Source organism: Carcharodon carcharias, chromosome 2 (genome assembly GCF_017639515.1).
Source record: "Carcharodon carcharias isolate sCarCar2 chromosome 2, sCarCar2.pri, whole genome shotgun sequence".
Lineage (NCBI taxonomy): Eukaryota > Metazoa > Chordata > Chondrichthyes > Lamniformes > Lamnidae > Carcharodon > Carcharodon carcharias.
In genome coordinates this window covers 50529556-50545290 of record NC_054468.1, presented here as the reverse complement: position 1 = coordinate 50545290, position 15735 = coordinate 50529556, and the positions used below count along the sequence as shown (strand labels likewise).

The following is a 15735-nucleotide window of genomic DNA, read 5'->3' as shown; positions in this document are numbered from 1 at the left end:
TTTGCATGGACTGGTCATGTACAGTGTACGTTAAAGTATAAGATAGGTTTTGTGACTGGTGTTGCCCTTACAAATCTGTTTTTTTCTGTAAAGGTATAGTTGTGGGTGAAGAAGTATTGTACTATAGTTCATTTTTTCTTGTTGAATAAATGTTTTATTCTTTTGTAAAACGTTCATCAGCTGACTCTTGTGACTCTGTTCAGTAGCTACTCTCCATCTAAACAAACAAATAAAAGTTAGGATCTATCAAGCTAGTGTCCACTCTGGGATCAGGCTTGTCCAGGGGTAACCTCAGCTGGGGATCATAACACCAGGTATAGCCTGTACACAAAAGGCAGGAAAAATCTAACCTGGCCAGTTACTGCCCCATCAGTCTACTCTCAATCATCAGTAAAGTGATGGAATGGGTAATCAACAGTGCTATCAAATGGCACTTGCTTAGCAATAACCTGCTCACAGATGCTCAGTTTGAGTTTCGCCAGGGTCACTCAGCTCCTGACCTCACTACAGCCTTGGTTCAAACATGGACAAAAGAGCTGAACTCGAGAGGTCAGGTGAGGGTGACTGCTCTTGACATCAAGGCTGCATTTGACCAAGTGTGGCATCAAGGAGCCCTAGCAAAACTGGAGTCAATGGGAATCAGGGGGGAAACTCTCCGCTGGTTTCAATCATATCTAGCACAAGGAAGATAGTTGTGGTTGTTGGAGGTCAATCATTTCAGTTCCAGGACATTACTGCAGGAGTTCCTCAGGATAGTATCCTAGGCCCAACCATCAATGCTTAATCAATGACCTTCTTTCCATCATAAGGTCAGATGCGAGGATGTTCGCTGATGATTGCACAATGTTCGGCACCATTCGTGACTCCTCAGATACAGAAGCAGTCCATGTCTAAATGCAGCAAGACCTGGACAATGTCCGGGCTTGGGCTGACAAGTGGCAAGTAACATTTGCTCCACACAAATGCCAAGCAATGATCATCTCCAACAAGAGAGAATCTAGCCATCGCTCCTTGACATTCAATGGCACTATCATCACTGAATCCCTCACTATCAACATCCTGGGGGTTACCATTGACCAGAAACTACACTGGGCTAGCCATATAAATACTGTGGCTACAAGAGCAGGTCAGAGACTAGGAATCCTGTGGTGAGTAACTCACCTCCTGACTCCCCAAAGCCTGTCCACCATCTACAAGGCCTAAGTCAGGGGTGTGAAAGAATACTCTCCATTTGCCTGGATGTGTGCAGCTTCCAACAACACTCCATCCAGAACAAAGCAGCCTGTTTGATTGTAACCCCTTCCACAAACATTCACTCCCTCCACCACCGAAGAACAGTGGCAGCACTTTGTACCATCCATAAGATGCACTGCTGAAACTCACCAAGGCTCCTTAGGCAACACCTCCCAAACCCACGATCACTTCCATCTAGAAGGACAAGGGCAGCAGATACATGGGACACCACGACCTGGAAGTTCTCCTCCATGCCACTCACCATCCTGACATGGATATCACCATCCTTTCACTGTCGTTGGGTCAAAAATCCTGTAACTCCAGTGGGTGTACTTACAACACAGGAACTGAAGAGGTTCAAGAAGGCAGCTCACCACCACCTCCTCAAGGGCAATTAAGAATGGACAATAAATGCTAGTCAAGCCAGTGATGCCCACATCCTATAAATTAAAGATAAAAGATAAAGCCCAAGGACTGCAGACTGAGTATATCTGGTACACAATTAGAGTAGCCATCCATCATCAGATCTTGCTGGACCACATCATCAAGTGCTTTCAGGCACTTTTCTTCCAAAATTGCCTATTCCCCCAAGATAGCGTTACCAACCATCTCCTTAAACTGCTTTCCTCTACTTCCCTATTCTCCAACAGCAAATGTGAGGAATCCATAGATTCCTTTGTCATTAAGATTGAGAGAATCCACTATGTTGCTTCTCCATTTTCCCTTTCCCACCAAACCTGACCCTGGGCTCCTCCCTGTCCTAGCTCTTAACTAACCTCTTTCACTCATTTCTCTTAAGGCCTACCTCTCACTTTCTTTACTCCATTCCCAGTAAAGTGCTGACCATGCAACCTCTGTCCTTGCAAACTTTCACCCTGTCTGTAACTTCGCTTTCCTTTCCAAAGCTTTTGAATGTGTTAAAAACAAAAAAACTGCGGATGCTGGAAATCCAAAACAAAAACAGAATTACCTGGAAAAACTCAGCAGGTCTGGCAGCATCGGCGGAGAAGAAAAGAGTTGACGTTTCGAGTCCTCATGACCCTTCCAGCAACACTCACCTCCCACAAAGAATGAAAAAAAATGCTCTGGCTACAACGGGATAGACAATGGCATTCCCACCAGTTCTGTCGAAGGGTCATGAGGACTCGAAACGTCAACTCTTTTCTTCTCCGCCGATGCTGCCAGACCTGCTGAGTTTTTCCAGGTAATTGTTTTTCTTTTGAATGTGTTGTTGCCTCCCACTTCCATGCTTGTCTATCCTGCAATCCTGTGTTTGAAAACCTCCAATCAGGTTTTTAGTCCTTGCCACAGGACTGAAACAGATCTAATCTTCACCACAAATAACATTCCCTGTGGTGGTTAATGTGATGCATTGACTGTCATCATCCTCCTTGATCACTTGGCAGCCTTCAACACTCTCTCCTCTTGCCCCAGTGCCTTTCCTCCATTGTTTACTTCAGTGGGAATGCCATTGTCTATCCCGTTGTAGCCAGAGCATTTTTTTTTCATTCTTTGTGGGAGGTGAGTGTTGCTGGAAGGCCAGTATTTGTTGCTCATCATTAGTTGCCCTTGAGAAGGTGGTGGTGGTGCCTTCTTGATCCGCTGCAGCTCATCTGGTGTAGATGCATCCACAGTGCTATTAGAAAAAGAGTTCCAGGATTTTGACGTGACAGCAGTGAAGGAATAGTGATATGGTTCCAAATCAGGATGGTGTGTGACTTTCAGGTAAACTTGCGGGTGGTTGTGTTCCCATGCTTCGAGGTGGTGGAGGTCGTGGGTTTGGAAGATGCTGTTGAAGGATCCTTGGCGAGTTGCTGCCATGCATCTTGCATATGGTATACACTGCTGCCACTGTGCGTCTATGGAGAAAGGGTAAATGTTGAAGGTAGTGGTGGGCTGCTTTCTCCTGATGGTGTCAAGCTTCTTGAGTGTCGTTGGAGCTACACTCATTCAGCAAGTGGAGAGATTTCCATCATACTCCTGATGCGTGCTGTGTAGATGGTAGCCAGGCTTGGGGAGACAGGAGTTGAGTTAATCACCACAGAATCCCCAGCCTCTGACCTGCTCTTGTATTTATATGGCTGGTCCAGTTCAGTTTCTGGTCAATGATAACTTCCAGAATGTTGATGGTGGGTTAAGCTAAAAGCAAAATACTGTGGATGCTGGAATTCTGAAATAAAGCAGAAAGTGCTGGAAAAACTGACCAGGTCTGGCAGCAGACCTGAGAGAGAGGGAGAAACAGTTAACGTTTTGAGTCCAATATGACCCTTCTTTTGGAGTTCAGAAGATCCTCTTCCTAACAGCACTTTGTGAGTACCTACACCACATGGATTTCAGTGGCTCAAGTAGACAGCTTATCAACAGCTTCTTAAGGGCTATTAGGGATGGACAATCAATGTTAGCCTTGACAGTGACACCTACATCTCATGAATGAAAAAAATAATGAAATATAAGCCTTACCCCATAGAACAGTAGCTGTACCTGTTGGAAATGTGAAACTTCAGCTGCAGCTGCTTGCCTCCAAGTAGGCAGGCCCCAAACCTGAATGCAAGGACATGTTCCCATGCTTGGCTGTAGTACTTAGATTAATCTTGCAATTTGTGTAGAAACAATTTTCAAAACCATACACAGGTATAATTTGACTTTTTGAAAATGAGCAGTTCTAACCAAAGAAGTGTAATGGTCTCCTGTCTGTTATGTTTAAAGTAGGTTGTGCATGTTTTTGAGGTTTTTTCCCCTCCCCTGTACATATCTCTCTGACACAGGATGCTCAATCAGAAATATGATGCCTGAGATAATATTTAGTTTGACTTGTGGTAGACGGGAACTATGTACATATGCAAAGCTTCGATAATATAGATTTGGAGGTATGTGTAATAAACATCCCTGGGTATAGAGAAACAAATTAGCTTCCGCTAAAAAAAAATCTGATCCTCTGAGGCCCCAGTAAGTTTATGGAAGCGCATCTTCTCTAAAAATGTGAACAAATTTGTTGAAAAGACTTTAATTAAGGAATTCTAATCTCGACTTTCACAAAATGTCATTCTGTATCAGATATAAGTTAGCAGTTATCAAAATATGTTATTTTTCAAAAACTCGGTTGGGTCATGTTTTTGGAAAAGGAGGTTTAAATAAAACATTGCAATGGTTCTTCTGACTTTTATGAAAATTACTATTTTGAAGGAAATTTTTGTCATATTTGGTAACACATATTTAAAGAAAAACAAATGTTCAGCCCAGGCTGACATGTCATCTTTCAGCCTTGGAGTTTTCCCACACATGATTCATAATTAATATTTGATTGCTGTGGTAATGTTTCCTTTTATGGGTCCAGCTTTCTTATGAACACGTCATTTTCATAAAAATAGTATGTTGTCATTTAGTAACAGTCTATTGCTTGCCACTTCAAATTTAGGGGCTGGGCTGCAAAGCATCTTCCTTTTGAAATGAAGGGATGGTTCATGATGCCAATGTGCTGTCAGCAGGCTAATTTAGCTTAATTACCATCCACTCAAACATATGTACGTCTTCAGATGACAGTAAAGTGTATTTGTTGGCTGAGCCTGACAAAAAAGGACAGCTGTTTAGTTGAATGAGCATTGTGCTGTAAACAAATTCAGTGCTGGCATAAAAAAAAAGGGCTATGTCTGGTATAGATTTAGATTTGTTACAAATTGACTGCAGGAATAATTATGACCAAAATAGTTTCAGTTGATGGCTCGAGGCCAATTTTTAGGCTTCCATCTGGCGGGAATGGGACTATTCACGGTTTTGAAGAAGTCTGAGGTATCTTAGCATATTGTATGTGGTATGAAGATGCATCAGCAAGTGTGGTCGAAAGGGGAATGTAAGTGTAAGGTCAAGTAGAAGAAAGTCCACCAAAGTTGCCCTTTGTGATTAGATTAGCGACACAGAAAGTGGAGTGAGAAAGATTTATAGTCCTGGGTCCAAAGTACTGTGTTGCAGGGTAATGCAAAGAATAAGAAGGATGTGAAAGAGAGTCTTACCTTGTCAGTCCTTGTGAGACCATTTAGCTTTTTGCTGCAGTGCAGCCACGTCCTGGGAACAATGCTAGGGTCCTGGATGAAGTAATACTGTCTGCTGCTTCAGAAATTTGATTTTTCACTAACCAGTAAATGCACCTCAGCTTTAAGTAGTGTCATGTCTACTGTATTTCCTGATTTCTCAATGAGCTGCCTCTTGGAGCATGATGAGTGCTGGTAGGTTGGCAGTTATATGTAAGTTAATTTGATCATGAAAACAAATCAGGCTTCAGGTCAACTGCATTGGGATGGGGTGCAAAACAGTTGCTTTGTCCATCCGATATATACTTCACATAAATAACACATCCAGTTAATTTAATATTGAGTTATGAACAGTTTTCTGCTATGTGAATCAGGAGTAGATTGGGGCTAACTGACTCATTTCATCCCAAACACTTGACTTGGACTGGTTCTGAGCCAAGGACCTAAAGTTGAAGTAGAGTGCTAACCCACAGTCCCATTCAGTCCTCTATTACTTCCCTTTTAAGTTTGATAGTGACAGCAGGAAAGGAAAAATGAGAAGATACTCCCAGTTTTCATTATATCTGAAGCAATTAAGGACCGCAGCTCTGATCGCAGCAGTATTGAATTGAGATATATCTTAATAATTTGGCAAAATTGCATCAAAATACTCCCTGTGTAAACCATGTGCCTAATTATAGGTCAGCAGATGTTGAATATTAATATTTGTAAGTCATTGCAGACAGAAGCAAATGCTAATTTTCTCCATTATGGCATAGTGGTATTTTCACTGGATTAGTATACCAGAGAATACAAAGAAGGGTCAAAGTGGACTCAAAATGTTAACTCTGTTTCTCTCCCTCTCTCAGGTCTGCTGACAGACCTGCTCAGTTTTTCCAGCACCTTCTGTTTTTATTTCAGATTTCCAGCATCCGCAGTATTTTGCTTTTAGTTTAGCCCAGCATCAGGGTAATGCTCTGGGTACCGGGGTTCGAATCCCACCACACCAGATGGTGAAATTTGAATTCAATAAAAAAAATCTGGAATTAAAAGTCTGATGATGACCATGAAACCATTGCCAATTGTTGTAAAAACCCATCTGGTTCACTAATGTCCTTTAGGGAAAGAATCTGCCGTCCTTATCTGGTCTGGCCTACATGTGACTCCAGACCCACAGCAATGTGGTTGACTCTTAAATACCCCCTGAACAAGCCAATTAGGGATGGGCAATAAATGCTGGCTTAGCCAGAGATGTCCACTTCCCCTGAACAAATTAAAAAAAAAACACCTTTGGATTTGTCACCACCCTGTGAAAAATCATTGTTGTAATTTGGAAAATAGGGAAGAATTGTATATATTGAACTGGTGCAGCTTTTTATTACAAATTGAAGTCAGAATGGTAGGAGCCATGGCTTCTGGAACTGTATATGTTTCTTTTGATATGATTTGTCATCAAAGGTATATAGAAAGGGAAACTTATAGATGATCTTTAATGGTCGTGTACTTTAAAATTGCAGGTTGTTATATGTGTTTATTTCCTGTGGGCATTCATTCAAGTTTTGTTCCATTTATAAAGCAGCTGCAATGCTCATCAGAGATGTCATATTTTAGATAATAAAACCTGACGAGATTAATTATCTTATTCTATCTCTTTATCGTTATAATTCTTTCTTTACTGAAGTGACATCCACTTTTAGTTCAAAATGTAAATCAAAATCATAATTGAATCTTGTATCAGCTTCTAATTGACATTTAAACCACATGTATAAATTGCATATTTCAATTCCTAATGGAGCTTGTATATATTGCTTGAAGTGTGGAGGGAGGGTGAATCCCTTCTCTCAAAAATTCAGGTTTGAATAAATTAATCTTCAGGTAAGCATCTACAGCAGTGATCTGTTTTTTAAAGTTTTATTCCTGCTTTTCTCTCTCTCAGAACTGGAGAAGAATGAAGACATCAACAATGAAGATTATGAATATGAAGATGAAGCTAAACTTGTTATATTTCCTGACCACTATGAAATTCCTTTGCCGAACATAGAAGAATTGCCAGCACTGGTCAGTGAGTGTGTTCAGCAGAATATATTGTTTATCTCTGATATTCTCAAGATTACTTGCATTTGGAGTGGAGAGAGAAGCTTGAGGAAAGGAGTACAACTCTTTCAGCCTGAGCATCTTAATCTTGTTCAAAAAGAGATCTAAAAATCAGCAAAATTGTGGTGTATAATTTAAGGAAACAGTTTTTAATACACAAGTCAAATTTAACAAGGTTCCTGTATATCTTCTGAATGTGGTCTTAACCAAGTACCTGAAGATCTGTAGATTGTGAAGTAGTTTTAAATGTTTTAAATTGATGTCAATATGTGTGAGATTTCTTTATTCTGGGAAGTATGTAACTAACTGAGAACAAATTGTTAAATCAGAAGTTGTATAGCTTCGATTTAAAATGTAAGTGAGATCACCCATTAGAAAAATGGGGACATGCCCTGTGGAATAGCATATCTGTGAGCTGTTAAATGAATGTTACGATAGGCTATGATGCCCAACTGCACATCCTGTATGTTAATGCAAAGTATTGAGGAAGTGCTCGGGGTACTTTCATTTTTTTTTGTCATTCCAACATTGTTGACTTGTTAAGCGCAAAAGAACAAGGAGGCTGATGGATTGCAGGAGACAAAATGTACCCGTTGTAGCCAGTACTGATGAAACCCTTCTGCATCACTGCCTCCCACATCACCACCAACACATCACAGGAAAGGTAGAACCGTGTACACAGGTGACTATGACAAATGGTGGAGAGGACATTTGTGCTCAAATCATGCTTCCGTTGCCTGGGCAGGTTATGGGAGGATGTGGCGAGGGATCATTTTGCAGTATTTGTCTACCAAAGTAGTGAAGATTGCAGAAGTCTGTTGCGCACTGCACAGTTTTGCCCTGCAGGCAGGGTTGTCTTTAACTTGACAGATGTGCTGGAAGATCTTGATCCGGATGTTAACTAGTGATCTTGAAAAAGGCATGCCACAGTAGGCAGGGTGTCTAGAAAGCTGTTGATAGAACATGCAAACATACGAAGTAGGAGCAGAAATAGGCCATTCGGCCCCTCAAGTCTGCTCCGTCATTCAATAAGATCATGGCTGATCTGTTTGTTTAAAATTCCACATTCCCATCTACCCCCGATAACCTTTGATTCTCTTGTCCAACAAGAATCTATCTACCTCTGCCTTAAAAATATTCAATGATCTCACCTCCACAGCCTTCTAAGGCAGAGTTCCAAAGTCACACAACCACCTGAGAGAAAAGATTTCTCCTCATCTCTGTCCTAAAAGGGTGACCCTTAACTTTAAGATGGTACCCCCTAGTTCTGGACTGACGCAGAAGACTTACCCTTTCTTCATCCACCTTGTTGAGACCATTCAGGTCTTATTACTCCAAACTCTTCAAAACTCCAATAGAAACAAGCCCTCATGAGACAACTCGCTCATTCCAAGTATCAATCTAGTAAACTTCCTCTGAACCATTGCCAATGCAATTACATCTTTCCTTAAAAAAGGAGACCTAAACAGCACACGGTCTTCGAGATGTGGCCTCACCAATGCCCTGTATAACTGAAGCATAACATCCTTACTTTTATGTTCAATTCCTCCCATAATAAAGGATAGCATTCCATTAGCCTTCTTAATTACTTTCTGTATCTGCACCTTGGAATTCTGCAGTCATTCTTGATTTCAGTAATACTCTGCTTTATTATCCTGCCAACGTGAGCAACTTCACATTTTTGCACGTTATACTCCATCTGTCAGATTTTTGCCAGCTCACTCAACCTATCAATGTCCGTCTGCAACCTCCTTATGTCCTCTTCACATCATACTTTCCTACCTATCTTTGTGTCATCAGCAAATTTAGCTACCATGCCTTCCCTCCCCTCATCTAAGTCATTGATATAAATTGTAAAAAGCTGAGGCCCAAGCATAGACCCCTGCGGGACTCTACTCGTCACATCCTACCAATCAGAAAAAGACCTATTTATGCATATTATTTGTTCTCTGTCAGCCAGCCAATCTTCTATCCATGGTAATATGTTACCCCTACACCATAAGTTTTTATTTTCCACAATAAAATGATGTGGCACCTTATCAAATGCCTTCTGGCAATACAAGTACAGTACGTCCACAGGTTCTCCTTTATCCACAACACATGTTAATCCTTCAAAGAACTCCAATAAATTGGTCAGACATGGTTTCCCTTTCACAAAACCATGCTGACTCTTCCCGATTACCTTGAGTTTTTCTAATGCCCAGCTATAACCTCCTTAACGTTCGATTCAAACACCTTCCCCACGACAGACACCAAGCTAACTGACCTATAGTTTCCAGTTTTCTGCCTCCTTCCCTTCTTATATTTGCTACTTTCCAGTCTGATGGAACCTTTCCAGAATCTAGCAAATTTTAGAACATTAATATCAACACATCTACTACTTCATTAGCCACCCTTTTAAGACCCTAGAATGAAGTCCATCAGGACCTGGACACTTGTCAGCCCGCAGCTCAACAGTTTGCTCAGTACTGCTTCCCTATTAGTTGTTTAATTCACCAAGTTCCTCACCCCCTTCCACCTCCTGATTTGCAGCTATTGTTGGAATGTGTTTTGTATCCTCTCTAGTGAAGAAAGTGAACACCTTCCCCACAACAGACACCAAGCTAACTGGCCTATAGTTTCCTATTTTTTTGCCTCCTTCCCTTCTTATATTTGCAACTTTCCAGTCTGATGGAACCTTTCCAGAATCTAGCAAATTTTAGAACATTAACATCTACACATCCACTACCTCCTTAGCCACCCTTTTAAGACTTTTCCTTTCTTTTGCCATTTCCTTATTATCTACTATTAACTCCCCATTCTCGCTGTCTAGAGGACCAACATTCACTTTACTTACTTTTTTCCTGTTTAAGTATCTGTAGAAACTCTATCCATTATTACATTTCTAGCTAGCTTCCTCTCATACTCTAATTTCTTTCGCCTGATTAACCTTTTAGTCATTCTCTGCAGTTCTTTATATTCTGACCAATCATCTGACCTGCCTCTCACCTTTGCACAGTTTATATGCTTTTTTCTTAAGTTTGATGCTTTCCTTAATTTCTTTAGTTAAATGCGGATGGTGGGTCCTCCCCTTAGGATTTTTCTTTATCGTAGAAACATACTTGTTCTGTGTATTCTGAAATAACTGCTTAAATGTCTGCTACTGCTTCCCTATTGATCTATCCTCTAGGCTAGTATCCCAGTTTACTTCAGCAAGCCTGTGACATTAGCTTTCATGCCCACATAATTATCCTTATTTAAGTTTAAAATACTAGTCTTAGACCCACTCTTCTCCCTTTCAAATGGATGTAAAATTCAATCATCATGTGATTGCTGCTACCTAGGGGTGTCTTTACTCTGAGGTTATTAATCCTGTTACATTACACAATACCAAGTCTAAAATAACCTGCTCTCTGGTCAGTTCCAGAACGTGCTGCTTTAAGAAATTATCTTGAAAGCATTCTATGAACTCCTCATCCAGGCTACTACTGCCAAACTGATTCTTCTAGTTCATACGTACATTAAAATCATCCATGATTATTGCTGCCCCTTTATCATAAGTGCTCAATATTTTTTCTTGTAATGCTTTGTCATACATTGTGGTTACTGTTAGGGGGCCTGTAGGTCACTTTCATTAGTCACTTCTTTCCCCTACTATTTCTCATCCTTATCCAAAACGATTATACATCCCAATCTTCTGAAGGTCATCTCTAACTATTGCACCAATGCTATCCTTAATTAACAGTACTACCCTTTCACTGTTACCTGGCTTCCAATTCTGCATGAATGTCACATACCCCTCAACATTCAGGACCTATTCTTTGTCACCCTGCAGCCACCTCTCAGTAGTGGCTAACAGATCATATTTATTTACTTCAATATACGCTATCAATTCATTTACTTTGTTATGAATGCTACATGCATTCAGATACAGAGCCTTAAGTTTTGTTTTTTTGTTATCTTTGTAACATATAGTCTTGACCGTTGTCTATTATTAGGTTTTTTCTCTCTCTCCCTTCCTGCCATTCGACCCTTATTTCTCATATCACTATTTTATTTTTCCTGCCTTAACTCTACCCTTTGATTTGCTACATCTACCCAAGCTTGATCCCTCACCCTCTCTATTTAGCTTAAAGCCCTCTCTACTTCCCTAGTTATGCGGTTACTAGAACACTGGTCTCACCAATGAAACGGCCCCCACTTTCCCCAGTACTGATGCCAATACCCATGAACTGAAACCCACTTCTCCCACACCAGTCTTTGAGCCAAGCATTATTTTCCCTAATCTTACTTGCCCTATGCCAGTTTGCATGCAGCTCAGGTAGTAATCCAGATATTATTACCTTTTGAGGTTCTTAATTTGGTGCCTAGCTTTTCGTACTGACTATTATTATGATATGGCAGGTGGTATATGCCAGGCTGACCAAATCCCAAAGGGAAACTTGGCCACGCTACCATAATGATTTTGCAATTTGTATTTATTATGAGAAGGTTTGTGCACTGAAAGCCAGAAGTAATGAGTCCACTACCACCTTTAGAGATTTTAAAGATGAAATTAAAACATTTATTAACAAAAGAAAATAAAACTTAAACACATAAGATTTTCGTTACACAGTTACATTTAGTTTTATAACAGTTCCCACAAGATTTATACTTAATTAGACTCCGAACCACACACTCCTTTTAGGCAACAATCCAAAATAGATTATTAATCTATAAAACGTCTAGCAAGATTACCACAAGCACCCAATGTTGCTGTAAGGGAGGTATTCCATAACTTCTCTTCTCCTGTCTCTGGACAATGGACTTCCAAAGCTTCTAAAAAACCTTGCACTCTGGAACAAGCAAACACTGCTTCTTCACAAGTCTGTTTCACACAGTCAAGATCTCACATGGCCACCCCCATATAGCTTCCCATCCTCCTTTAAATATATTTCCCTCTTTTCAATTTATAAATCACATTGTTTCCATCTGTCTTTGGAATTTACTTTTCCCAGAATATAAAAATCTTTTATGTTATCATTATAGCCAGCAATTTTGGGAAAATCAACATAAGAACTTTGCCTTATTTATCTTGCCAGTTGCAACCATCTTACCATGTCCCTTTGAAAAGCCAACAACCTCTCCCCTTATCTAAAAATGCAAATGCATTTTACTTAGCTTGTCCATTAGCATTTCAAATATCTGTTTTTACACTTAACCCCTTTGATTCAAACCTTGCAGTCTAAGAGCCTGTTTATTTAAGTTATTTACGCACACACAAACATACAGACACACAAACATAAGCGTGCTTTAAAGTATTCCACAGTAATATCAGGAAAAATATGATAGTTCTGTTACACTATGCAGAACCTCTTCTCTTGCCTATGTCGTTGATACCTACATGTGCCATGACAACTCGATCCTCCCCTTCTGACTGTAATTTCATCTCCAGCCCTGAGCAAATGACCTGAATTCTGGCACTGTGCAGATCACACAGTTGTCTGGACTCTTGCCCTTTGCTGCAGAGAACAGTGCCAACCTCCCTCACTATACTGTCCCATACTACCACTACATTCCTTTTTGCTCCCCTTTCTTGAACGGCTTCTCGTACCATGATGCCACATCCGGTCTGCTCAGCCACCCTGCAGATTTTACTTTCATCCACACCAAAAGCAAGTACCTTGTACCTGTTGACAATTGCAAAATCTGAGTCTCTTCCACAACTGTTTACTTGGTCCCTTTACTGCTTCACTCAGTCACATCCTCCTGTCCCTCACCGCTGTCGAAAACAGACAACTGTATTCTAAGAGGTGCAACTGTCTTTTGGAACGAAGTGTTCAGGCATTTCTCCCCCTCCTTTATGTTGCGCAATGTCTGCAATTTGGGTTCCAGATCAATAATCCTGATCTGGAAATCCTTTAGCTGCTTACACTTTCTGCAGACATGTTTGCCCTGGATCACCCTGGCATCCAGAAGATCCTACATTCCACAGCTGCAACATAACACCTGTCTTGCAATAGTTCTTTATGTTATTTAGTGATTTTAATTTAATTACATTCTTAATTAACATAGAATAATTCCTACATATACTGCAATTTATTGTGATTATTAAAACCTAGTACCACCTACAACTAAAAGTTATATTTTACTTAATTATGCAAGTTTGTGTTTTAGGCATTTATTTTAATTATTTTATTTTAAAGTTTTAGTTATTTTTATTCATTTTTTTAATTTTTATTGATTTTAATTAATACATCCTACTACTCCCAATAAGCTTTACTGCTGCTATTGCAAAAACCTTATGATGAAGAAAACCTTACAGTTACCAATAAATTGTACCAGTATTTAGAAGATATATGAGCAAGACAAGTAAAACACTCACCAAGCAATCACTTACCTAATTTCCTAAGATGGTGCACTTAATTTTCTCCAAATCTGGTCAGTCCACTGAGACCCATAAGCAGCACTGCACTCCATTATCTCGCGGCTCCACTCTTGTTCCTTCCCACAGCCTTTTACCTCCGGGTTCCGCTCTTGCTCCTTCTCACACTGTTTTATCTCCGGGCTCCTCTTTCGCTCCTTCTTGTGCTGTTTCATGTCCCGGCTCCTTTCTCGCTCCTTCTTGCTCTGTTTTATCTCCGGGCTCCTCTCTTGCTCCTTTTTGCGTTCTTTTATCTCCCAGCTCTTCTCTTGCTCCTTCTTGCGCTTTTTTACCTCCTGGCCCCTCTCTTGCTCCTTCTTGTGCTGTTTTATCTCCCAGCTCCTATCTCGTTCCTTCTCATGCTGCTCAATTTCGTGGCTCCTCTCTCACTCCTTCTTGCACTGTTTTATTTCACAGCTCCTCTCTTGCTCCTTCCCGTGCGCTTTTATCTTCTGACTCATCTCTTGTGCTCTTTTATATCCCAACTTCACTCTTGCTCCTTTTTCTGCTCATGTATTTGCTGCCAGATAGCTGCCAGAGCCACTAAAAAGATGTTTAATAAACTTTTAAAGTTAATTTGAGGCTTTTCAGAAGTTACAGGGCTATTGCCTCTCAGTGTTACACCTCAATCTGAAGTGTTTATTATCATGCTATTTGATTTGCAGGGACATAAACCATTGGGCATGATCTTCACAAGTCCCTAGATGCAACATTGATATCACTGTGTAGTTATAAGATTGAGGTTCCAGCAATTTGGAACCTCACTTCTAAAATGACGACAAGGCTCCTGTAAAGTGGGAGCTCTGATCTTTATTTTTATTTTTGTTTGCCACTAAGGAAAGCTAAACTAATTGCAGCATATCACTGAGCTCAGCAAATATAGCAGAGATCTGAGACCATCCTGCAAGTATGGTATCATTTTAACTTGACTCAGTATCTGTGAAAACTGTCATATTTAAAATGAGTCAGTAGTCAATCGATTACCAAAAGGTGCTGAACACTACAGTACAGATGTCTCGGTGGACATGAAGGCTCAGCACTGTTAAAGTGGTGATCTTGTAAAGTTACCTTGATATATTATCTTGGAGCGCAGTCTCCGGGTGACTTCCTAAAGTTTTTTTGATTTAAGTTGCTCATTTTATTTTGAGAAACTTTATTGAGTCATTATTTTAACTTGATTCTTTTGCTCATTCCAATCCCACCAGGTGACAATAGCATGCGATGCTGCCCTTGCTGCAAGGTCTCCATACAGAAGACAGGATTCTGATTCATGGGAAGAAGAACTTAAGGGCTCAAAACATGAGAACAATCTTCAACAACTGGACAATGGAGTCCGAATCCCACCCAGGTTAACTACCTCCCCTACAATGAATGCATAGCTTTGGCTCAGTCAGTCTTCATTTTTATTTGTTTTGAATATTGTTCAGATATAAAATCATATATATTTATAAGGACTTTTTAGAAAAATGATGAGGTAAAATAAGATGCCATTTAAAATTGGTAATACTCAGCTGCTGTTTCAGTAGCTTTACTCGCATTGTTTTGTAACTCAATTGCCTGAAATAAGAACTTTTGTTGATATCGTGGCTTTATGACCAAAGAACAAAGTGCTTCAGAGCCAATTAAGTACTTTTGAGGTATAATGTAATAGCCATTTTGAGCATAGCAAGGTTCAATAAATGGCAGTGAGATAAGACCAGATAATCTATTTTAACAATGTTGGTTGAGAAATAAAGATTGGCCAGGAAAACTCCCTTCTCTTGTTTGAAAAATGTCAAAGATTCTTTTGTATCCACGTGAGAGGGCACATGGAGCCTTGGTTTAATGTCTCATCCAAATAAAGGCAACACTGACAGTGATTTGTGCTCATATTTCTGGAGTGCAGCTTGAGCCTTCAATTTCTGATGGTAGACTATTGTCTGCCAAATAATGTTACTATATTCCATCACTGTCTAACTATAACTTTGCACAACATTGATGAGTTGTGGTACTGCCAGTGTACCAGTTCTTCAATAGCTTTTC

At 40.2% G+C, this 15735-nt stretch overlaps 1 protein-coding gene across 3 annotated transcripts in view; it reads left to right on the top strand.

The window, feature by feature from the left end:
- The window catches only part of usp13 (ubiquitin specific peptidase 13), a 104102-nt gene that overhangs the window by 21180 nt on the left and 67187 nt on the right, over nt 1–15735 (top strand). For all 3 annotated transcript variants that reach the window (XM_041216032.1, XM_041216023.1, XM_041216042.1), the window contains exons 4-5: nt 7174–7295; nt 14919–15061. In XM_041216032.1, the coding sequence (XP_041071966.1) occupies nt 7174–7295; nt 14919–15061 (265 nt within the window). The remainder of the gene's footprint in view (nt 1–7173; nt 7296–14918; nt 15062–15735) is intronic.